We start from the raw sequence: 24,550 nt of genomic DNA, 5'->3' as shown, positions 1-24,550 counted from the left end.
TTACCTCTTCATAATATTAGTATAGATTACATAGACATGACAGTGGCACATGATATAGGACAACCAAATCATGACATAATAATGTCATCATCTTTTTCCCACACCATGACCGGTCAACTGTCCTCTACCTTACCACATACCTTATGTACCTCCAATAAGGTCAATTTTGCCACACAAATGTAAAGCTTCACGTGCAGGTTACACAAATGTCAAGGTTACCGACCGTCTACCTGGTGTACCATTAGAATTCCAATTGAGTCTTTGACTGACCTTTGGGTTAATAAAATACTAATAATGAAGGGTTTTAGGGTTCAGTAGGTATCAGAAGAGTGCTACGGAACCCCATGTTATTTCTTCCGCCAATTTTTAGCATCAGTCGATACATTGTGATGAAGTGGTGGTAGCCCTACTGAGGGCAAAAGGGCCTACTGAGAATTTGAATTTGAATTTAATTTGAACTATAAAAATATGCATCCGATGTTTCATGGAAAATACCTACCCAAAATTCCCACCTGGGCACGAAAAGGTAAAAAGTACTGTCAGAAAAATATAGTTACAACTTGTAATTTCTTTTTATTCTCTACACATGAAATTATAATAATTATCCATCTGACTGTATGTTCTGTATTTCTCTAAGCATTATATGGAAATATGCCCTGTTGGAAATTTTTGGTAGGTATTTATCTGTCTTGTCCAGTTGGGAATAAGCCGAAACATTGTTTAGCGCTTTAATGTATCTGTTCGATTAACAAAAGTACAATTTAATTAATAAAATAGAATAAACTGTTAAATCTTTACGATTATACGGAACCCTTCATATACAGGCCTAACTCTCACTTGGCCAATGTTTTTTGTAAATAACTTAAGTCAAATTGTAAGGTTAAGTTTAAAATAACAAGTTGACCATAACTGCGTAGCTGTATTTATTACTTTGTTTGTAGGTCTTCTTCCGTAGACATCAATTCAATAAGTACAGTCAGTCACATAGCTCGTGACACCCAAAGTGGCCAAAAAGTCGACAAAACAACTTCAGTTTTATTCCAATAGACTATTTGGCACCAAACTCAATAATTCGAAACTAAAACTTTTTAAATTAATATTGAATAAATAAAAATCCCAACTGCGTAAAAATGAACTAAAAGATAAAAACAAGACAACTTAGTGTTCACAAATGCAGTCTGAGGCATCAATGACTAATTATTTTATTTTTAATAATTTTATTTTAATATTTTTTGTTAAATAACGTACATTTTTGTAAATTACTTAAAAAACCCTTTATTTTGATACCCCACTCGATAGGTTTTGGGAAAAAAAATTATTAAGACTTTATGGCGCCTAAAATCCGACGAATTTAACAACATCTCTCACGCTAAAATCCGTCAAGAAGCCGTTTAGGCTGTAGGCCGTTCCAAAGAAATATACATGCATACCCACATAACATACATAGTACATACACTCGAAAAACGTAACCCTCCTTCTGCCGCAGTCGGGTAAAAACGACACTCCATTCTAGTAATTTAACATCATCTCCGTTATGTCATTTAACCGCGTTTTGACCGAAGGCAATGATAATGAAGACTATGGGCTACCGTAGGCTGTACCGATAATGATGCAGCAAGGATAATTCTAGAAATTCCTTCTTTCCTCTCCAAATATTTGCAATATCTTACGTAAAAACATTTCACACGGACCCTTGACCAATATACTCTCTTGTTATCCTACTTTTACACTCGTTACTCATCATGCGTACGATCGTTTGTCAACAGCTTCCGAAACAACAAGCAATAGTGTGACAACTCAAAAAAGCCGGAATTTGGATCTTGAAGTTTAATTTTTTCTGTAGTTTTGAGATTCATATTCATTTATTGACTTAAACAATGTTAAAGAAGTTCCAATAAGATTTTATGTGGATTGATTCTTACGCTAAACGTAACTAAACGTTGACAATTACAGCTTGCGGTTATGTTTAATCTACGTCTATGAGGTTAGGTCCCAGAATTGTGTCTATGTTACATGAGGTCGGTAATTATTATGTTTATTATCTACATAATTATTTACGACAATAAGGTGGAATAGCTAAACAGTAGCGCAAAAAACTCAAGCCTAGTTTTAATTACTTTTAAAAACTAATGAAACCTAGCCTATGAGCTATACAGTTTCAAATTCACACATTTTTTGTAACATAATAAAAGCTCATTAGAGAACCTAGGTTCTCTAGAGGCAAGGTAATTTTACGACGTCTTTTTTTGTTAAAGAATATTAGTAATAAGTAAATTCAAATTACATTCATACATCAGTCCAGTTAATTAAATGGGCTAAATGTGCTTGTGTTACGTGTGTGTTCACCACAATAGCCAAGCGGCATTTAAATGTAGATGAAATATTTAGGCCGATATCTTGAAAAATTAAAATCACGAGTTGACACTTTATTTCTTGTGTCGTCCTTTCAACACCGATGACTCCTCGCCTCCGAAAAAGGGAGAAAGCGAAATTATGGGGTCGATTATGAAAGATCGCATGTTTATGGATATCGATTATATTCGATACGATCGATGCGCATCGATTATATTGATTTTTTGCGGCCGATCCTTGGCGGCATCTGTTTAATGTTAAGCAACCCAAGCCTTGGTTGGATAAAAATTATTCCCACCTCTCGTTCCCACCGCTGCAACTCCTGTGTAGCCAGGATCTACAGCTTGACCGCCAATAACCCAACCAGTGAAGGTCAAGTTTGTATAGGACTTAGTAACGGGCCCAGTGAGATCCCAGTGGTAGAATTATTTTTACTTGGGGTTAAACGGGACTATTCCCACCTCTCGTTCCCACCGCTGCAACTCCTGTGTAGCCAGGATCTACAGCTTGACCGCCAATAACCCAACCAGTGAAGGTTAAGTTTGTCCTTGCCTTGCAAGCCTTGGTTGGATGTGGATGGGTGACCGTTCAAAGATATGGTGACTTTTTTTAGAAAATCTATGTCTAATACCTAACTGAGGCAGTGCTTGAGGTATGGAAGCCGCACGGGAGGGGTGACATTGATATAATTATGACATAATTTGAAGTTGTTTCGCAGAAGTTTGACTCAAAAAGGCTTATTTCACTATTCCCCGTCAATTGGAGCTTATAATGGGGAATAATGAACTAAAAAGTTCATTAATACCCGTTTTATTAGGATTTTATTTTTAACTTAATGGGGATTAATGAACTTTTTAGTTCATTATTCCCCGTTATAAGTTCCAATTGGCGTTAACGGGGAATAGTGAACAAAAAGTTCACTAATCTCCGTTGACGGGGATTGTCAACGGGGAATAGTGGAATAAGTCCTCAAAAACACCCTCCCGTGCCTCTCCCATGCCTCGGGCATTGACTCAGTTAAACTTGACCTATAACTGTAAATATCAGATACAAATTAACGTCAAATTTATATACTACTAGCTTTCCGCCCGCGGCTTCGCCCGCGTGGAATTTTGTCTGTCACAGAAAAACTTTGTCGCGCGCGTCCCTGATTCAAAAACCGGGATAAAAACTATCCTATGTCCTTTCCCGGGACTCAAATTATCTCTCTGCCAAATTTCATCAAAATCGGTTCAGTGGTTTAGGCGTGAAAGAGAGACAGACAGACAGAGTTACTTTCACATTTATAATATGTATTAGTATAGATGTGACATTATATGCCAAGAGGTCGATTGACCTCTTGCCATATAATGTCACATAGCACTAAGTACGACTTTTACTCCGTGCATTAAATGACAGACAAATAGTTTTTAACTTACATAACCATTTTATTGGGTTCACAAGAGCCTGAGTGATAGACAGAGATTGTGTAATATTAAACAATGGAACTGATCCGAGATAATATTGATGGACTTTAAGATAAACGTTGCGATCTTTTCCGCACTCGGGTACGGGCGCAAATGATAAAAGTTTAGCAATATGTATTTTAGAAGCGCAGCGTGGGACGTCCACCTACAAGGTGGGCCGACGACATCGTAAAGGTAGCAGGGAAGCGCTGGACGCAGGCCGCTACCAATCGATCAACATGGCAAGCATTGGGGGAGGCCTATGTTCAGCAGTGGACGTCCTATGGCTGAAATGATGATGATGATGATGATTTTAGAAGCTTACAAGGTGGACCGAAGACATTTGTAAAGGTTTTTTTTATCCACAACGAGGAAGCTCTTGGTTTAACATTGTTGTTATGGCGACAGACTTAGGTAAGATGGTGGTAGCTAGCCAGGCGGACTTAGAACAAGCCCTAATACCAACCAAACCGAACAGAAAAATCTGCCCCCACTGGGAATCGAACCCGGGACCTCTGCGTCTGAAGCAGGTGGTCTTACCACTAGACCACAGAGGCGGTTAACGTAGCAGGAATACGCTGGATGCAGGCCGCTACCAACCAGTCATTATGGAAACCATTGGGGCAGGCCTATGTTCAGCAGTGGTCGTCCTGAGGCTGAAATGATGATGATGAAATTAAAAAAATATACATATAGAGTTGGTTAGTGACAGACCGGCAGACAGTGGTGACTTAGTTTGTTGCGGCGCTTCTTCTCAGCACTTGCCAAATGTTTGTCTCGAAGCGCTGGGGTAGGGCAAAAAAAGAATGAGACATGTATAGGCTCCTTAAGAGCATTTGACGATTTGTAAGTACAAATTTAATTAGTCTATACAAATAAAGATAAATAAATAAAATAAAAATAAAATAAATAATTTTGGTTTTCATATTTTGGTATTAAAATAACAATTCAATTTGTACATTTAGTTGTGTAACTGACCGTCTACTATACCAACAACAATGCACTGAGCGCCTTGATCTATGACACCAGTCTGTCAGTCTATAGGTTGAAGGCTCCACTCATCATCTGTATTATTATTACAAATGCGAGAGTAAGGCCCAGAACACACGGTGAAATGCAACTGCAACGAAAATGCAAGTCTAAGTAGTTACTTTTGAGTTGCATCTAAGTTTCTGCCATAGCGTCCGTTGAGAGACCACACATGACGTGACCAGTTTGAAACTGCCTTTCACCGTGTGTTCTGGGCCTTTCACTTTATTTTTAAAGAATATTACGCCCGTATTCAAAAACACTATGTACTATGAGGTCCCACAGTGCGCGTGGACGCACAGGGTGACACACGAACCAATCACAGATCTCTATTCAACGCTGTGCGTTCGATTTGCCGCTTCACTTAAGCAAGCATCGTTTGTGAATACGGGCGTTATTTTCACGACCGTCTGGCCTAGTGGTTCGCGTACTGAACCTGCCAGAGGTCATGGGTTCGATCTCCGCACAATACACATTCCAAACTGCTTTAATCCATCTTCCCTTTAAGCTATTGTTTTTTTTCTTATGATAGCCGGAAGACGGAGTGTGGGCAGGCTTCCTACGTAGACCGACGATCTGGTGAAGATCTCAGGATGTACCTGAAATCCTCGGGGGAGGCCTTTGTCCAGCAGTGGACGTCATTTCATCACCATCATCATTTCAGCCACAGGACGTCCACTGCTGAACATAGGCCTCCCCCAATGACTTCCACATCGCACGGTTGGTAGCGGCCTGCGTCCAGCGCCTTCCTGCTACCTTTATCAGGTCGTCGGTCCACCTTGTGGGTGGACTTCATTTAGCTAATCGACGTACGAGTGAGCGTTCTTTCCATTAAGTTATTGTTTTGTTTGTGACGGTCAAACAGGTCTAATATTATTCTAAGTTAACATCTCCACCTTGACCCTCTGACATGCACACGTATTATGTAAAGGTCAATCTTGACGTAGACTCATCTAGACTATGTGTTTGTTTGTTTGTTTGGTAATAGTGCACTATCCTAATATCCTGTATGGTTAAAACGTTTTAGCCTTAGCGTAGACCACCGATTTTTAGTTGGCCGATAGTTGTGCCCGATTTTAAATTGTATGAAGAAACGGCCAAATCGAATCGCGTAATGTGCGCACTTCCATATATGCCCATACTGATCAACTGCCCGACTAAACTATCGGCCGACGAAAAATCGATGGTCTGCGCCTAGACTTGTAATATTTTTTGCAAGTTTTTTGTCCAGTTAACCCCAAATTAGGCCAGTAGTACCTGAGATTAGCGCGTTCAAGCAAACAAACAAACTCTTCAGTTTTATAATATTAGTATAGAATCTTGTTTTTTTCATAACACATTTTTGGAATGAAAACCATAGAATTTCATGACATTTATTAATTTTAATAATAAAAACTTATTAACATTTGATATTTCTGCTAATAACATTTGATCTCTTTTACAAATTATTGACATTTCATTATAATATTATTCAATTTACGTATAACAGAAAGTTACATAAATTAATTAAAGTGTCAGTTTAAATAAAAATAAAACAAACGAATTAATAACCTCCTCCTTTTTTAAGTCGGTTAAAAAGGAACGAAAACATGAAATTAATATAAACTTTGTGCATGTAGATCTCTTTAATTTTCTAAATAAAGTATAAAAAATCTACTAAAAGAGCAAAATGAAGAAGAAGTTGACATTTACCGGTAAATGCCGCACAATTTTAGTATATCTTGTTACGTAATATTTTTAATAGCTATTTAAAAACACTTCTCACAATATACATAGAGAATGGTCGGATAAAAAATTCAATACATAAAAAAGTGAATGTACTAATTGTGAGAAAACTGAAAAAAAATAAGTGCTTGTTAACCTAGTTTGAATCTACTGTTTACAAAAAAAACGTGATTTGCAAAATGGGTGTTTTATCTAATACTAGCTTTCCGCCCGCGGCTTCGCCCGCGTGGAATTTTGTCTGTCACAGAAAAACTTTATCGCGCGCGTCCCTGTTTCAAAAACCGGGATAAAAACTATCCTATGTTCTTTCCCGGGACTCAAACTATCTCTATGCCAAATTTCATCAAAATCGGTTGCGAGGTTTAAGCGGGAAAGCGTAACAGACAGACAGACAGACAGACAGAGTTACTTTCGCATTTATAATATTAGTTGGGATTAGTTGGGATGAAACCAGTAACATACTTTAATTTGGCATTGTCACTCTGTTCTGCTTAGTGCTTACTGCCATTTTTGGGCTCACTGTGTAGTGCTTACTGCCATATATCTTAAAAATATCTGTCGGAAATTCTTCACGAAGGCAACGAAGGGTTCCGTAGCATCGTGCATAAACGAATGATACTTTTAGTTTGAGTTTATGTTACTATTATAATTTTAATAGTTTTGACTATTAATGTATAAAAACAAAAAATAGTTTCCTTCCCAATGAATCAATTCCCATTTAATTATTTATAAATACATTTCCTGTGGCAATTTCAACTGAGACTTACAGACAGAAATATGGTCTTTTATCAATCTTTGGCAAGACTAAATATTTTTTTTCTCTACAGCTCCTAAAATCTAAAACCTCCTACTAATCTGACTTAACATAACGGCCAAGCTTTAAAGCTTGTTCGTGCCTTAAGGCAAGTAAGGCGACCACCACGTTTGGTGGGGTATCTTGAAAGGGTATTCTCCGTCCCGCTCGCACTCGTGGTCCTTCCACGGAGCAAAGTTGAAGGGCTCGTAGTGGGAACAGTCTGTTATCTCGTTTCTGGAAGAAGAATTAGGAAAGAAATTTAGATTTTGTTATCATGTTCTTAAAGGTGGTTGTGGCTTAGTGGTTATTGCCTCTGGTATATTAGAGAGAGAAGGTATTTTCTGCCTGGAATTGCTTCCTTCCGAGCGGGTGTTGTGTTCGGGGACCAAGTTCCAATTATCGACCATTTCGTTTTTCAGGGTAGAAAACTAATACCGCGATGCAGGATTACAGGCGCGATGGTGTATGCCATAGTAACTCAACCGTCAGCGCCATCTGTTGGTTGATGACTACCACTTGTCTGTAGTGGCACGCCGATAGATGTCGCCGAAAACTCTCCTGACCCCCAATTTGTGTCCTTAAGGCGATTATCACACTGCACCGCGCCCGCCGCGGTACGCGGGACGACAGATTTAATCATTGTATGCAAGTACCTCAGTTTGTATAGAAAACGCGCGGCACAACACACTGACAACGCGTTTGCGCGCGGGATTCCTTATAATGTGGCCACGCGGACCGCGGCGGAGCGCGGTGCAGTGTGATAATCGCCCAGCGTTGCCAGACGTCCCGATTTTTAAATCAAATTTAAATGTCCCGCGCGGGACAGGCTCGGTCCCGCTTTTCGGAGAGAGACACTTACTTCACCAAACTATTGTTTGAAACGCCATATTATTCTAAAGAATAAAACATTTTTAATTTTATTCTTTTTTTATTGTAAAGACGAATTTAACGATAGAGTAAATCTGATTTAAAATATTATTTTTTTGTTAAAATACATTTTCTATGGCTACTTTTGCTATTATATTGTCACGTAAATGTAATTTTAAGTCAAATAAAAAGATAAATATTTGAAAACCTTTGATTATATACGTTTTTTTTCTATGTCCCGCTTCTGACGGAAGAGTCCCGCTATTTTCACTCAAAAAGTACCAAAGTCCCGACTTGGCGAAAAAAAAAACTGGCAACGCTGTAATCGCCTAACCTTGGGATCTTGTTGGGAACAATGTCCAAATAAAGTTCTTATCTATCTTGTAACGTTTCTACATGTAAATTGCAATGAAGTATTGAATATTGAAAAGTAGACTTACCCGCGTCCAGGCAGGTAGAACACGTTCGGCTGGATGGCTTCTACGGAGTCTGCGTGCGCGCACATGATTTTCGACATGGAGATGCGCTTGATCTCGCGCAGTTGTTCTGACAACAAAAATAACGGTTATAATAACATCCGCATGCATAATGTACAAAATCTACTTTGTTTTGACTGAATAACTTGCAAATCGCTATAATTATCTTGCTCTTAAGAAGCTTGTATTTTTTATGCATCACAAGGCAGGTATTTGACCGCTCGGACGGGAACAGCTGTGTGCTTCCAGCTGCTCCTGTCGCCCCCCGTCCTGGGGGGCTTGTAGGGCCCGCCGTGTAGGCGGGCAATCGCCTGGAGGGGCTGTGGTAGTGAAGGCTTTGTCCGGAAACCCACAGTTCCCTCCCACTTAAGGCGATTGACGGAGCACCGGGGTCTTTTTAGTGGGTATGCCTCATCCTTCTGACTTGGTGAGCCCCACATAACCTACCCTGTCCCCGCAGGGTAGGTATGCGATTCAACGCATTTTTTCCCGTAAAAAAAAAGGTATTTGACCGCAATCGCACCTGGTGTTAAGTAAGATTCAGTCTAGGAAGATTTGTTTGCCCTTGCATTCCCTACTCTGCAGCAGATGGTCGCTCGGAGGTGCGATGTTAAAGTTGGCAACACTACCGTGTCAAAAAAGAGACACCTACACGATGAGAAGACGGCACCTGTGAATATAGTTAGGATCCTGGCACTAAGCTAACTGATTTGGCCTTTATTGCGTAGATATGGAACTCGCTATTTCTTTAAGTCCGTTTGCGGAGTGATCCTTCTGTTGCGACACTTGCGACTGGTTTTGTCTACCATTGTGATCCTAAATTAATGAACTCTTTTTTTTTGTAATAACTAAACACCCTTACCTCCAGTAAAAGCGCCAGGGTGTACGGTATTCTCGTACCAGAACCGGTCGGACCTGCGCCATCTCAGCAGCTGTTCCGTCATGATACAGGCTAGCGTCGGGCCCATGACGGCTCCTGGCATGGCCCTCTCACCCAGCAGCCCGGCCATCAGGTCCACGTCGTCTATGTGCTCGTAGGCCGCCGTTATGGCCTCCACTTGCTGGGAAGAATAAGGGGAATCCAGTTCATTCGAAAAAAAATGTAATTGTATCGAAAGTTTCTGAATTTATCAAGATTACTGTTACTGAAAAGTAACCAGCTTCCAGGTTAGGCATTCCGGGCAAGGATCGTTTCTACCTCTCGCCTGATCATCACTTTCCATGACGTCATATGCACGCCAAGAGGCTTTACGTCTATCCAAGGCAGTTTCTTCTTACTGGAAACCAGCAAGTGTATAATCTGAGTACATGCCTCCTTGGGAATCCACTGGTAGAGATCATAGATGACCCCTCCCCCACTTGGTACGAATCCACTAAGGCGGAGCTTTCCACTGAAAATATGCCAGTGGAGTTGTTAGCTTACCTTCTTAGGCATCTATTGGTAGAGGTCATGAAAGTGCGTGGTCAAGGGCAGTTTATAGCGGCCATCTTGCTCAAGGTAAAGATTCCTGCAGCAGCAGATAGTTGTAGCCTTACCTCCTTGGGCATCCACTGGTAGAGGTGGGAGTGTCTGGCACAGCTTGCGATAGCATAAGCACTCTTTTTTGAGTGCTATATCATTTGAGATTCTTTGATGTAAGTGGGTGGCAGCGGCAGGTAGATAGCAAAACCAACTAGCATTTAGTTGCAGCCGCCTTACCTCCTTGGGCATCCACTGGTGGAGGTCGTGGAAGTGCTTGGCCACAGGCAGCTTGCACAGCTCTCGGTAGCGGTTGTATGGAGGCAATCCCACGTCGCGCGTCTTCATGATGTCGGCCGCCATCACATCTGATACGAATTGGAGGCGGCCTAGGGAACGCTCTCCCATCTGGGAACAGATTTTGTAAGAAACAAACAAACAGACAAACAAATCCCATCAACCCCTCGTAGTAAGCAAAATGTGCTTATGTTACGAGTTACGACGAGTGGCTTCACCACAATATTATAGTCGAGCGGCGGCGGGGTTCGAACCAGCGTTCTTCGGATGTCAAGTTGGCCAATCCGACCATTCGGCCACCTATACCGCACGATAATGTTGTTCATAGGTACTATCGGCAACAGTGTTAATGCCCATTGCCAGTCATGTCATCTCGTTCTATCGCAAAGAATCACCATTTGATTAGAGCGAGAGCAAAAACGGAAATGGATAGTTAACAGTGTGGCCGTGTACATGGCAAATCCTTAAATCTTCGTTGATACTATTTTTCTAAAGTCCGGTCGCCGAGGACCTAAAAGTTCGCACACTCACTGCGGCCGCCCGTCGCACAGTCGCGACAGCAAAATAATTACGCGCGAGCGATAAGGATTGGTAGCTTGGGGTCACTGGACAAAATTCTATCTGCTCGGCGACCGGACTTTAACAAAATGTTAGAAGAAAACATACCTCTGGGTCTATGACGTAGTCAGTACTAGCGCAGGCCTGCCTGAAGGCGCCTTGCGTGGCGCCCTCTATAGTATTGTTGACTGTCAGCGCCCCAGTTCGTAGAGACAGGTCTACCACTGACAGCTGGTTGAACATCTTGCCGTGCTTGTCGTAGAGGCTGGGAAAGAGACATAGACTGAGAAAGAATGTTCTTCTTCCTCAGAGTATATTGACTTTTTTTAAATAAGCAACTTGAAAAAATCGAACTGCATAAGGGAGGAATTGAACCCACGATCTTTCGCTTGCCGGGCGACTGCTCTTCCAACTGAGCTACTTAGACACTGGATGAACCCGTATTTTATTATTTATATTCAAAGTTAATAAAAGCGCTGGTAGGGCAAAAAAAGAATGAGACATGTATAGGCTCCTTAAGAGCATTTGACGATTTGCAAGAACTAATTTAATTAGTCTAAACAAATAAAGAAAATTTTGATTTTGATTTTGATCATCATCACGGTTTGCTTGACGTTAAATATGCTAAGAAAGGCGGGCCAGAGTACCAAGTGTGGACAGGCCTCCCACTAGATGGATCGACCATCTGGGGAAGGTTGAGGAGTGTCCGTTGTTGTGGAAATCCTTGGGGGAGACTTTGTTCAGCAGTGGACGTCTTTTGACTGAAACGATGATGCTGAGAAAGAGGCACATCATAATAGTAAACTAATGGTGTGGAATGGTAATGATTACACTAATTGTCGGAACAACAACAGTAGTATTATGACCACCTCCACTCTTCCCGCCACCTACATTCTTCCCATGGATGTCGTAAGAGGCGGCTAAAGGACAATAAATATCCGAATACCAGCTCTAGTGAAGCGCAGGCCCAATCCTCAATTTGCCTCTGGTAAATTAGAGCCTATCCTCTTATACGGGGTTATTCCCAACCTATTCCTACCGCTGCAACTCCTGTGTAGCCAGGATCTACAGCTTCGTCCTTCTGTAGTAGAGACCAAGTGAGCTGCCACACTGGCAGATTGCAAGCGTTTTCTAAGCGTCGCGGATGTGCAAAGTTTTCGCCTCGTGTTCGCCGTGAAACCGCGACGTCTTCGCCACGGACACTCGGCGTGTTCGCTGCATCGCCGCTCTGCTTTGAAAACGCTTGTAATCTGCCAATGTGGCAAGGCCCTAAATAACCTGATGATCAACCAAAAGTACTCACTTGATCCGTCCCTCCTGCAAGACGTGGAACCATCTCGTCGCCAGCACGTACTCTTGGGCTAGTCGTGGCTCCAAGTCCTCATCGTAGTCGTCCACATGCACGTGCCCCGGGAATATCACTTTGTTCTTCTCTAAGTACTTCTGACCTGGATTATGAACAAAGTTTTAGAATTAGTCATATGATCATATTCGTCTCTATGGTTTTAGGAATTGTCATTGGACGCGGTCTGCGGTCGGTCAGGTCAAAGTAATCATACCTTGTACTGGCTGCATTCAATTTGACCTGACCGCAGACCGCAGATTGCAACGTGACTGCAAAAATGTATGAAACTAGAACCATGCAAGTCATTGGTTGGCGTGTTGTTATTTTAAAACTAGTAACTAGTTCTTTAATACGCAGAGAAGAGCTTGACCGCCAATTAATTAAGACCAGGGCATCAAGAAAGGAACATAAATAGCCAGGCACCTCTTTCCCACTTGGCACTTTGGTCAAGTGTCCAGGGCCCCCGTCTGTTCAAAAGACCTATTTCCCGATGATAAGGGCCCAGGGCCCCTAGTAGGTCAAAGACGGCCCTGTAAATGGCGTAACAACCACCACTCACCGATCACAGCGGGCATCAGCTCGTGATACACTATGTGCTGGTACATAGCAATGTTAATGTCCCTGGCGACCTGGTAAAGCTTGTCGTCGCCCCAGCAAGGGTTGAGCTCGTGTAGCTTGTCGGCCAAGTAGTTGTGGTTGCGGAACAGCCAGAGGAAGATCAGGTTGATACCTAGGAGGGCGTTGGCGCCGGCCTCTGGAATTATAAAAAAATGCGTCAAAATCGGTTTTGTTGAACTGAAGATGTTTGAACTGTACGACGACACCTTGCTTTTCTAATAACACATACTTCTGAATTACTAGATAAGCAAAATAATCAATCTAGATAAGCAAAATATTTTTGTAAAAATCTTTTTTTGTAAATCATAATTTCTCATGTGTTAAATAAAATAAATAAAAAGTCGCTTAGGAGCCACGATGCCACAAGCAGACTCGTCAAACTTATAACAGCTCTCTTGTGGAAAAAATTGCATAGCCTCTAATAAAAAACGCATTACCTTTGCAATGACATCTCCTCTTGTATTACCTGTGCTATGACACTTGTTCTTGTTAGGCACACTGAAGAGTGAAGAAGACCCGTTAGTGGGCCACTTCTTCCCTCTGATCCTCTCGAACACTGTACTTTTGCATCACTAGATCATTCCAGAAAGTGCGCATTACCTGTAGCTTTGCTATGACACCTATTTGCTTATTACCTGTGCTATGACATCTATTCTCGCTCGGCGATTCGTTGTTAACACAGACTGAGGGAGGACCCGTTGGTAGGCCACTCCTTGCCTCTGATCCTCTCAAACTATTTGGACTTTGTATGACTATATCATTCCAAAAAGTGCGCATTACCTGTGCTATGACACCTATTCTCGTATTAGCTGTGCAATGACATGTCTTGTATTACTTGTGCAATGACACATAGGTGACGAGAATAGTCTCGTATTACCTGTGCTATGACATCTATTGTATTACCTGTGCTATGACATCTGTTCTCGTTCGGCGATTCGTTGTTAACGCAGACTGAGGACCCATTTGTGGGCCACTCCTTGCCTCTGATCCTCTCTGAACTGAGGCGCCCTCCCTTGCCCTCCCTGTAGCGAAGGGCGTGCACTTCCTCTATGCCGTACACGTTGGATAGTTCCAGCATTGGGGGCGCTGTGTTGATCTGGAAACAAAGAATTAATAGTTTGAAGTATACGAAAGAAGTATGCAGTTTCACTAAGAGGAGGGGATCTTAATACCTGCTTATGCGAACAAAGTGACAATTTCGTCAATCATCCATCGTGTCATGCCAAACATTCGTGGTTTTTGCAGAAGTAACAATTAACTGTTTATTTTAACAAACTTTGTAGAAAGTCCGTTGTTCAGCGATTCTTCCGGCATATAATTAACTTTTAAAAAAAATAAAACCGACTTCAAATGCGTGAACACAAAAAAAACTAAAAATTGCGTATAAAAAAGTTCATCCCCAATTTTCCACCCTTGGGGGTGAAATATTTTCTTCAAATTCGCATGAAACCACCCTTTTGATAATACCTATTCAACAAAAAAATAATCGTTCAAATTGATTTATAATCGGCGGAGATATTGCGTATAAAAAAGTTCATCCCCAATTTTCCACCCTTGTGGGTTGTTTTTTCTATTATTAAATTTAAATGGGACCACCCTTGAGGTATTACCTATACGCCGAAAAAAGATTTGTTCAAATCGGTTCATAATTGGCGGAGTTATCGCGTAACAAACATAGAAAAAAAAAACATACGGGTCGAATTGAGAACCTCCTCCTTTTTTTTGAAGTCGGTTGAAAATAGAAAATGACCACCTCCATTCTTGTGTGGATGTCGTAAAACTGGAATAAGGGACAAATACGCGAATATCAGGCCTTCCTAACCCGTCTGGCCAGCGTGGGGAGTGTAGGTCAAATTCTCCATTTGCCTCTGGTACGTTAGAGAGGTTCGTCCTGCAGTGGAGGCTAAATGACCTGATGATGATAGAAGACACATACCCTCTTCCCAGGTATATTGCTAGCATAGGGAATGTAGGCCAAATACTCCATTTGCCTCTAGTACGTTAGAGAGGTTCGTCCTGCAGTGGAGGTATACCCTCTCCTCAGGAGTTTGTGGCCGTGGCATGTGTAAGCCAAATCCTCCATTTGCCTCTGGTACGTTAGAGAGGATCGTGCCTCTGCAGCCAAGTCTAAATGACGATGATGATGATGGTGATCACAAAAGATACATACCCTCTCCCCAGGAATTTTGCCTTTGAATGGTAAATTATAAAAGACCGTGCTGCTGCAGACTAAAGGCTTCCACAGACCAAACGCGGGGCAATAGCAGCGCAGTTTAATGCGGACCCGCGCAAGTTGTAATACAAGAAACTCTTTGAAGTGTGTCACACCAAATTAGAACGCGGGCCCGCGCTCCAACCGCGCCGCAGTGCACTGGCCGACCGACAAACGAGGCGGCGCGGGAGCGGGACAGAAGCGGCGCGAACGCGGGCCCGCGCTGTTGCATTACTATGGCGGCCATATTAGCATGACACACCGGACGCAGGGCGGTAGCAGCGCGTTGAAAGCGGTTTTCGAATATTTAAATTTTTGACAACCGCCCGCGTTGCAACTGCTTTGAAATTGCGCTGCTTTCAGTGTGCCTCAGCCGCGCTGCAACTGACCCGCACTGCTTCTGACCCTCGTTTGGTCTGTGGAAGCCTTAAATGACCTGATGATGATGATGGTGATGAAGATACATACCCTCTCCCCAGGAATAGTCCGCGGCACGCACCCCAGAGACTGGTAGGTGATGGATCGCGTCAGGTTCAGGCATCTGACATTACTCCTCCTCAGGTGCACGTCGTTTTCCGGCACTGTGATCGGTATGCATCTGCGATTAAGGAAAACGTAATCGGTACGATTAAAAGTTTACATATTTTCATGCCCAAACTATTTTGATGAACAAACTGGATTTTTTAAGCTTCAGCTCACTCAACGCGTGCAGATCGCGTCAGCGATGGCGATCACTGCGCGTGCATGGGACAATGACACTGTTTGGTTGAAGCTTTATGCAATTTAGAACCTTGCTTTAGCTATGTTAACCCTTTCTATTTTAAAGCTTGCTTGTGGATATTATTTCCCTTATTGGCGACTTGCTTTTTACCTGTCAGGCTGTTCATATTGGTAAGATGAATTAAATCTTTTTTTGTAAAAATGTTTAGGGCCATATAAATAATTTATTTTGTGTTTCTTTCAAGAAAGTCAGTAATTTGTCAATGCAGTGCGCCATGATAAAATCTTACCAAAGTTTTTAAATAAACAACTTGAAAAAATTCGATCAACGATATTAAACGAAAAATGTATGGGCCTATGACCCTAAAATCGATAAAATGCCTTCATAAGATTGGAGACTCCTCACCTAGGGTCCAAATTGCCACCCGGCTGGCAGCAGGTGGTAGTAAGCACCACGTAGTTAACGGTGTCGTGCACAGAAGTGACGTCACCGATGATGAACACGTTCAAATTCGTGATCATGTGCGTGAAATGCTTGCTGGACACGCGGCCGTCGGGCACTGGGGAAAGAACGACAGTGTATATTTTATGCTCGTATTCACAAACATTACTATGAGGTTTCACAGTGCGCATGGACGCACAGGGTGACACGCGAATCAATTACAGAGCTCTATTCAACGTTGTGCGTTAGATTTGCTGCTTCACGTAAGCAAGCATCGTTTGTTAATACGGTAATAGGCAAATGGCAACATCATCCATCATCTTCATTTCAGCCACAGGACGTTCACTGCTGAACATAGGCCTCCCCCAATGACTTCCACATCGTCCGGTTGGGAGCGGCCTGCATCCAGCGCCTTCCTGCTTCCTTTAAGGTGGTGGGTTCACCTTGTGGACGTCTCACGCTGCGTTTTCCGGTACTTAGCCTCCATTTCAGAACCTTGCTGCCCCATCGGTCGTTAGTTCTGCGTGCTATGTGCCCTGACCATTGCCCCTTCAGCTTCCTAATCCGTCGTGCTATGTCAGCGACTTTAGTTCGTTTACGGATTTCCTCATTTCTGATTCGATCTCGCAAAGAAACACCAAGCATAGCCCTCTCCATAGCACGCTGTGCAACTTTGAGCTTCTGTATTTAAGGCCTATAGTGAGAGGCCACGTTTCCGAGCCATAAGTTATCACTTGGGTAAGTAGGAGTATATGCCTACCTAAAGCAACTCTCAGAGCCCTAGCGTTAGGCAGGGGGCGTCCGCTCTTGGCAGCTCGGGGGCCCCCATCAGCAGCATAGTTGGGGCGCAGCATCCGATGGTAGGGGGTCAGGATGGCCCCCCGTTGCGGGTGGTGCAGGTTGTTGCAAGAGTTGTCCATGCGCCGAGGCTCGTGAGGTGAACAGTCCTTGACTTCTATTGCGCACCAGCTGCGGAAGAAAGGATGATAGTTTAATTATTTTAGCCTGCAAGATATTCAGACTATGGCAGAATAAGAGTTAATGAATAGGGTTTGTTGTAGGTCTCCTTCAATCACTGAGTCTTAGACCATTTTGTGCCACACCACCATCAACATCAATGAAACTTTCAATTTGAAATCGCTTCATGGAGTGAAGTGACTGCACATAAAGCATCCGCGTAGTGATGACGAAAAAATTACACGTATCTTACTTTGTCTGAGGAATAATCTCCACTGTAGAAGAATGATCCTCTCTAATTTACCAGGCGAATTAGGGCCAGATGGATTGAGGAAGCCTGATTTTCGCATATTTCTTCGTCTCTTACGAAATCCACAGGAAGAGTCGTTCGTTTGCTCGTTCGTTTCAGCCAAATGATGTCCACTGCTGGACTAAAGGATGTTCCTATCGAATTTGTGGCAATGTTTGGATAAAGGAATATGAAATTTACACTCACGGTATAAGGTTGCTATCCCTCAAAACCTTCAACCGTTCTTCCGTGAACTCGCAAAGGTCGCCAATTCTGCTATTGGGGTAAAGGAATATGAACTCTGTACTTACGGAATAAGGTTGTTCGCTCTCAAAGCCTCCAGCCGCTCCTCAGTGATCTGGTTCCCAGTGAAGGTGTCGTACCAAGCCCCTGAGGCCTCTCCCGCCACGGCCACCATGGCTAGTGCCCACCATGCGAGCATGGTTATGGTTTATGGGCTGCTGAGGTCTGAAAGAAAAATAAATGGCTCTTAGAGAGAGAAATAACCCTTTAACTTTAAGTTTTAAAATGGACATCACGCCACACTAATAGTAGGCACAAGAATATACCAAGAGAGTAGAAGTAGTGAGCTGAGTTGTGCAGGACCCCGATCTACTTCCCTCAATGCGCTTGTGCACTTGAAATATACGCCCGTATTCACAAACAAGCATTTAAGTGAAGCAGCAAATCGAACGCACAGTGTTGAATAGAGCTCTGTGATAGGTTCGTATGTCACCCTGTGCGTCCACGCGCACTGTGAGACCTCATAGATTTTTTGTGAATACGAATTTACAAATTCAAGCGGATCCAGACACTGAAAACGGGATGTTCGTGTGCAAAGATGACCCACGCTGAACTGTCTCGCCAAACTCAATGACAGGGGGGCGCTACCATCGTTCAACTATATGGTTTCCAACATGGCAAAAATCGGAACCAGCGATCCGGTATTGACGGTGGCGCCCCACTGTCAATGTCATAGATAGGACAGTTCAGTATTTTGGAACTATATTAGGGAAAGAAACAATTTTGATTCACAGACAAATAATCACACAAATAATAGGACAGAAAGCAGCAAAGTTTTCGAAGTTATAAGTTTTTATTTTAAAAAGATCTCATAGCTATGGCAAAAGTCATCACTATTTGAAGACATGACGTTATCAGAATTAATAACTGTTTTTAGGAGCTCGATCATTGTTATATAAATTTTTCCTTTTATGTTATCTGCCAATAGGTTTTTATTGCATTTGCAATAGGATATACAGTTTTCTTTTGTTTGGTGACCTTTAAAAATAATAATACACTTACAATAAACTAAAGAAAAGTTGACATTGACCTTTAAATAATTAATAATAATAATTTTTAGTCCGTTAATAACATTATCAAAAAATATTTATATTTGTCAATCAAACAAGTAATAATTACGAAGTTATATTGCTTTGAATTTCCGTGTGAGGTCACAAAGTGCTACACTTTTAATCACGCCTTGATTCTTTTAAACTTTGGCGTGCTTTATCTCTTTCAATTTTCATTAGTTCGAATATTGAAACTCTTGCTTTTTTTACCCAGGAAACGTCCCTATTTCTGATCCGTCTCAAAAGAAAATAAAAAACTCACCCAAAATATCTACTAAGAAACCACAATCTAAAACGTTTGACTTTGTATGATAGCAACAAGCAATTGTTCTAGTATAAATCAATGTTGAATAACAATGAGTAATTACTGTACATTATGAATCAGTACTCAACACGCAGGTAGTTGGCAATTAGCGAATTTGGATCCATCTTTTTGGTTAAATGATCTGAATTGTACGAAATCTGATACAGGGCCGTTACTTCATTAACAATTAAAAATTAAGTTGTGTAACAAGGTGGACTGACGACCTCATAAGGGTTAAAGGCGCTGAATGCAGGCCGCTACCAACCGAGCGGTGTGGAAATCATTGGGGGAGGCCTATGTTCAGCAGTGGACGCCCTATGGCTGAAATGATGATGATGTACTAAAACAAAGTAACCGACATAGCCCAATATTGAGTATTTGACACCATTCACCATTATATAAAACTCAAAGGTCACTGACTGACTGACATAGTGATCTATCAACGCACAGCCCAAATCACTGGACGTATCAGGCTGAAAGGCATGCAGGTAGATGTTATGACGTACCTAGGCATCCGCTAAGAAAGAATTTTACGAAAGTTCACCCCTAAGGGGGTAAAACGGGATCCACGCGTGCGAAATCCCGGGCGGCCGCTATTTTTGCAATAAATTCGCATGCATTTTGCCAAATGAAGGTGTTCACGATATTAATGTACAGTTTTATTATACATGCATTAGATGCGTTTGCGCAACTGACGTGCGATGAGGACTGACCTTTGCCTTTCATAATTATCCGCCTTCAGACTGACAATATGGTTTCCTAATTTTAAGCGTTACACTGATGACCTAAAAACAGTATTCAACTAAATTAGGAAATAATCGACTAGTTCAGTAGGTCAGTTCTCTAAGCCCTAATGGGCCTTTAGGATTGATAAGAAATTACAGTGCTAAACACTGCGTCACGGTAATACTATGCGTGATTGTATCGTTCATCTGTACCATAAGTTTAGTGAAATGAAATGTATTTTCTAATTAAATTAACATTTGGCACTTATGAGTCTGAAAAGAAAAAAATGATAAGGGCTCTTTCCCAGGGCTATTCAGTTTTATGGGATCCAGTAATGCAGGTTCCAGGATCAAGTTTGTGTTTGGAAATTCGAATTTTATGTGTGTTACTATTTAAAACACGTATACTACTCGTACTACTAAGTGGGATCCTGATTCCTGCAAAAAGATAAACAATACCCGCAAAAAAACGGGATATTTCTGTGGGGGAAAGAGCCCTACAGGCTGCCTTTTTAAAAAAAAAAAAACTCATAAAAATAACTCATAAAACCCATTTATTTCTGTAAATAGGCTTAAAAAAAGCACTTTTACACGTCCCAGTATTAACCCTACCACTGCTTCAGGACAATAAATGGGTCAGTGCTGAGAAGAAGCAGTTTAATAATAGTGTCTAATAATAATATTTTCTTTTGTCCACAGTGATGTCCAAATTCGCCGTACGCGTCGACGCAGCGGTTTCCGCGCTCGGTGGCGGCGCAGGCGCAGCGCTCGACGAGAATGACTTCATAGATGCTTCGCGACTGGTGTATGATGCTGTGAGGGAGATACGACGCGCCGTGCTCATGAACAGGGTGCGTGGGACAGTAGTACAATATGAGGATTATGATACTGTGTTCATAGTAGCCTTTTTACCAGTGTTTGAGGCTGTGGCAGCTCTTATACCAACATTATAGGGTGTAACCTCCTCAGAGGCAGCTCTTTTAGTAACACTAAAGGACCAACGCTAACGCGAAGACACTCCCTTATTAAACGCGGCGTGTGACGTCAAACGTATCTATCGACGTCCATACGTTGACGTCAACGTCTGAGAGAGACCACAAGTCCACAACACAGCATATTTTCTGTATCAAGCATTGTGATGTGGCCTACGGCGTTAGAGACTAAAGACTAACGGAGCGGAGCAGGGTAGTGAAGCGGAGCGGAGTACGGTAGTAAAGCGGAGCGGAGGAGCGAACTGTGTTGCTGTATACACGGAGCTAGCGAAGTGGGTTTTAGGAGTGTGTTTTTCTTGCGGACTGCATCTAAGACACTTAGCTAGGTAGCGAAGCAGAGTTTCTTAGTAAGCCTTTCGTAAACCCAAGTACGGCTGCGTGGAGTGGCGTTGTAAACTGAGTCTCCAGAGACATCCATACGTGGAGGCCGAAAGACTCACTTTGGGTTGCTGCGCTATCTTTGGCCGAAATGGAGACACTTAATATGACTCTTATAGTCTTTCGCTAAGACTCACTTTGGCTCGTTGCCTTTAGTAAGCCGTCACCGCCCGCGCGCTAGACGAGAACGACTTCATCGATGCTTCGCGACTGGTGTATGATGCTGTGAGGGAGATACGACGCGCCGTGCTCATGAACAGGGTGCGTGGGACAGTTATAGCAGGCTTTCTAGCAATATTAGTGGCTGTGGCAGCTCTTATACCGACACTAGAGGCTGTGGCAGCTCTTATACCAACACCATAGGCTGTGGCAGCTCTTATACCGACACTAGAGTGTGCGGCAGCTCTTTTAATGACACTGAGGGCCAACGCTAACGCGATTACACTGGCTACAAGACTCTTTTAAACGCGGCGTATAACGTCAGCGTCAAATGTCCCTAGAGACGTCTCTAGGCGTGGGCGTATGGACGTCCAGTCTGAAAGAGACAACAATTATAGTACCTTTAGTAAGCATTGTGACGTGGCCTACGGCGTTAGATACCAAATACTAAGGCTGCTCGACAACTGGAGCGGACTACGGTAGTTAGAGCGGAGCGGGACAGTTGGCAGCGGCATCCAGCGCCTTCCTGCTACCTTGAGGTCGTCGGTCCATCTTGTGGGTGGATGTCCACAATGCTGAGCGGTATCCAGCGCCTTCCTGCTACCTTGAGGTCGTCGGTCCGTCGGTCCTTGTGAGTGGACGTCCACAATGCTGAGCGGTATCCAGCGCCTTCCTGCTACCTTGAGGTCGTCGGTTCGTCGGTCCTTGTGGGTGGACGTCCACAATGTTGAGGCATCGTCTGTACTGGCCTCAAGTGGCCTCTTACAGCTCCTACGGCAATCCAGTTTTGCGGGATCCAGTAGTGTGGGCACACAGGTGTGGATTGCTTACGGCCTCTAGTAGTCTTAATCCGTAATCCGGCACTGTCTCCAAGTCCCCTGCTGACTGTAGGAGTAGGTTCTTACCACTTAAGTCCCTTCGCTCCGTTCTTCAAGTCCCCTCGTTCTTACCAAGTAAGTCCCTTCGCTCCGTTCCCTTCTAAGTCCCCTGTTGACTGTAAGAGGAGGTACCACTAAGTCCCTGCATCCACACTGTTCTCTAAGTCCCCTGCCGCAGGAGGAGGAGGAGCTGGACCCTGAGGACGTGGAGCTGGACGAGCACTATACGCTGGAGACCAGGAGCAAATGTGAGGCCTGAGAGGAGCAGGGGCTCTTGGCGTGACTTGAGATAGTGTGCTAGTAGTTTCTCAAGTGTACCAGTCTTTTCTTACATCAAGAGTTGCTCAAGATGTACCAGCCTTTTCTTTTTTTCAACCAGTTTACAAATAATAACAAGTAAAGCGCTTTCAAATGATACCAAACACGGCATATTTATCTTAACTTTATTTTTTTACTTTGTATGTTTTGTCCGCTAGAGGGCGCCACATTAGATTTTGTGAAACCCCATATAGCCTATAACCAGCGGACAATTAAGACGCTTCTAATGATACATATGTCATTCGTCGAATTCTGATAAGTAGTTTAGAAGTTACGAGGGAACAGATGAACATACATACATACATACATACATAGCCTGTCAAAATCATAACCCTCCTTTTGCTTTGCCGTAGTCGGGTAAAAACTTAATTGTCTTTGTGGCAACCAAACTTTTTAAAGAGAGAAGATTATTTCAGCCAGTGTCAAGTTAACTATATTTTTTTTTTTGACTCGAAAAACTGACATCGAGCGAAAAGCGAGAAAGAAAGTTCTTAATTCAAATGTATTTTATGTTCATACCTCCATCATTAATTAATTACATACGGGTCGAATTGAGAACCTCCTCCTTTTTTGAAGTCGGTTGAAAACCAGAATGTCCAAAAACTTTTTAACATTAACATATGAATCAAAAATAAAAGGTCAGGCTGGTACAAATTAAACACCAAATAATAATTATGGTCCATCTACAGTCACGTCAAGCGCCCAAACTCGACCTGTATGTGTAGTGAATGTGTGTGTATGTGTTGTCATGTCTCATTAGTTATTAGCGCCATTTTGTGTTCATGTGTATGTTTTAATAATACATTTGTGTTAACATTGTCGTGTGGTTTGTTTGTAGATGTTTTAGTCAATATTACAGGTCTAGAGCTCAACTGAGTCTGCACAACGTCTCGTTGACGTTTAACGTCACAAAAACACCCTCCCGATCCGCTCCCACACCTCAGGCACTTACTCAGTTTTGCACTAAAGCCCGGTCGCCGAACACGTAGAATTTCGTCCAATGACCCCAAGCTACACATCCTTATTGCCCGCGCGTAATTATATTACTGTCGCGCTCGCACACTCACTGCTGCCGCCCGTCGCACAGTCGCGACAGCAATATAATAGCGAGCGATAAGGATGGGTAGCTTGGGGTCATTGGACGAAATTCTACGTGCTCGGCGACCGGGCTATAGACCTGTAGTAGGTACCTATATTTTATTAAAATAACTTTGCTACGTTTATTTCAATATAACCCATGCAAGTATTTTAAATTTAATAGTCTACAAATAAACCACACTTTCATGAGCGTAGATAGGAATATAGGTAGCTTTTTTAGTTCAAACCATTGCCAAGAGCTGTAATGGTCAATGGTCATGACAACGGATTTTTTGCTGTCACTTAGAATACTGTCACGAAAGAAAATAAATTTGTTATTTATTGTTTTTAGTCTACAACCCGCATTTTAAACTCGTTTACTGGTGAAATCCGGGTTTATACAGTAAGGCCCGGTCTCCACCAAGCCTGATTGGAGCGGAGAAATGTTTTGATTAACCAGATTTTATTCTCCAATCCAATAATGAATGAATTCTGTAAAGTGTAAAGCAATCGTAATCATTTGACAGTTCATAACGTACGATCATTCTGTCAAACGCTGTGTTTAACTGACTTTATCGTACGTTATGAACTGTCAAATGATAACGATTGCTTTACACAATTCCACCTCTGATTGGTTATTCAAAAGATTTCTCCTCTCCGATCCGTCACGGTGGAAAACGGGCCTAAGCGATGGCCAAAAATTCGTTGTCATAACTTTACGATACAAAGAAGCTACCTATAGCCCTATATAGATATGCATCCGCATGTGTTGTGACGTCA

General features: G+C 42.4%; 2 protein-coding genes across 6 annotated transcripts in view; one reads left to right on the top strand and one right to left on the bottom strand.

Annotated features, from left to right (window-relative positions):
* alpha-Cat (catenin alpha) overlaps positions 1–24,550 on the top strand; it is a 79,601-nt gene that overhangs the window by 33,484 nt on the left and 21,567 nt on the right. For all 5 annotated transcript variants that reach the window (XM_028301269.1, XM_028301268.1, XM_028301270.1 and 2 more), the window contains 2 exons: positions 20,668–20,819; positions 22,554–22,623. In XM_028301269.1, the coding sequence (XP_028157070.1) occupies positions 20,668–20,819; positions 22,554–22,623 (222 nt within the window). The remainder of the gene's footprint in view (positions 1–20,667; positions 20,820–22,553; positions 22,624–24,550) is intronic.
* Positions 7,002–10,545, bottom strand: LOC114350453 (peroxidase mlt-7-like). The gene is made up of 4 exons (XM_028301273.1): positions 10,390–10,545; positions 9,553–9,751; positions 8,655–8,760; positions 7,002–7,581 (listed from the first exon to the last, which is right to left on the bottom strand). Exons 1-4 carry the CDS (start codon positions 10,510–10,512, stop codon positions 7,449–7,451), a joined length of 561 nt encoding a protein of 186 aa, XP_028157074.1. The 5' UTR covers positions 10,513–10,545; the 3' UTR covers positions 7,002–7,448.

Source organism: Ostrinia furnacalis, unplaced genomic scaffold (assembly GCF_004193835.3).
Source record: "Ostrinia furnacalis isolate ACB-3 unplaced genomic scaffold, ASM419383v2 OfSCF0895, whole genome shotgun sequence".
Lineage (NCBI taxonomy): Eukaryota > Metazoa > Arthropoda > Insecta > Lepidoptera > Crambidae > Ostrinia > Ostrinia furnacalis.
Note: the sequence above shows the minus strand (reverse complement) of the source record. Positions and strands in the feature narration are given on the sequence as shown.

Excerpts from the sequence above, each read along its gene's own strand:
- LOC114350453 (XM_028301273.1), bottom strand. The coding sequence starts at position 10,512 with ATGGCGGCCGACATCATGAAGACGCGCGACGTGGGATTGCCTCCATAC. Across the intron at positions 8,761-9,552 it reads CCCTGGCGCTTTTACTGGAG|AACAACTGCGCGAGATCAAG; the intron begins GTAAGGGTGTTT and ends TTTTGTTGTCAG. Across the intron at positions 7,582-8,654 it reads TTCTACCTGCCTGGACGCGG|AAACGAGATAACAGACTGTT; the intron begins GTAAGTCTACTT and ends TTCTTCTTCCAG.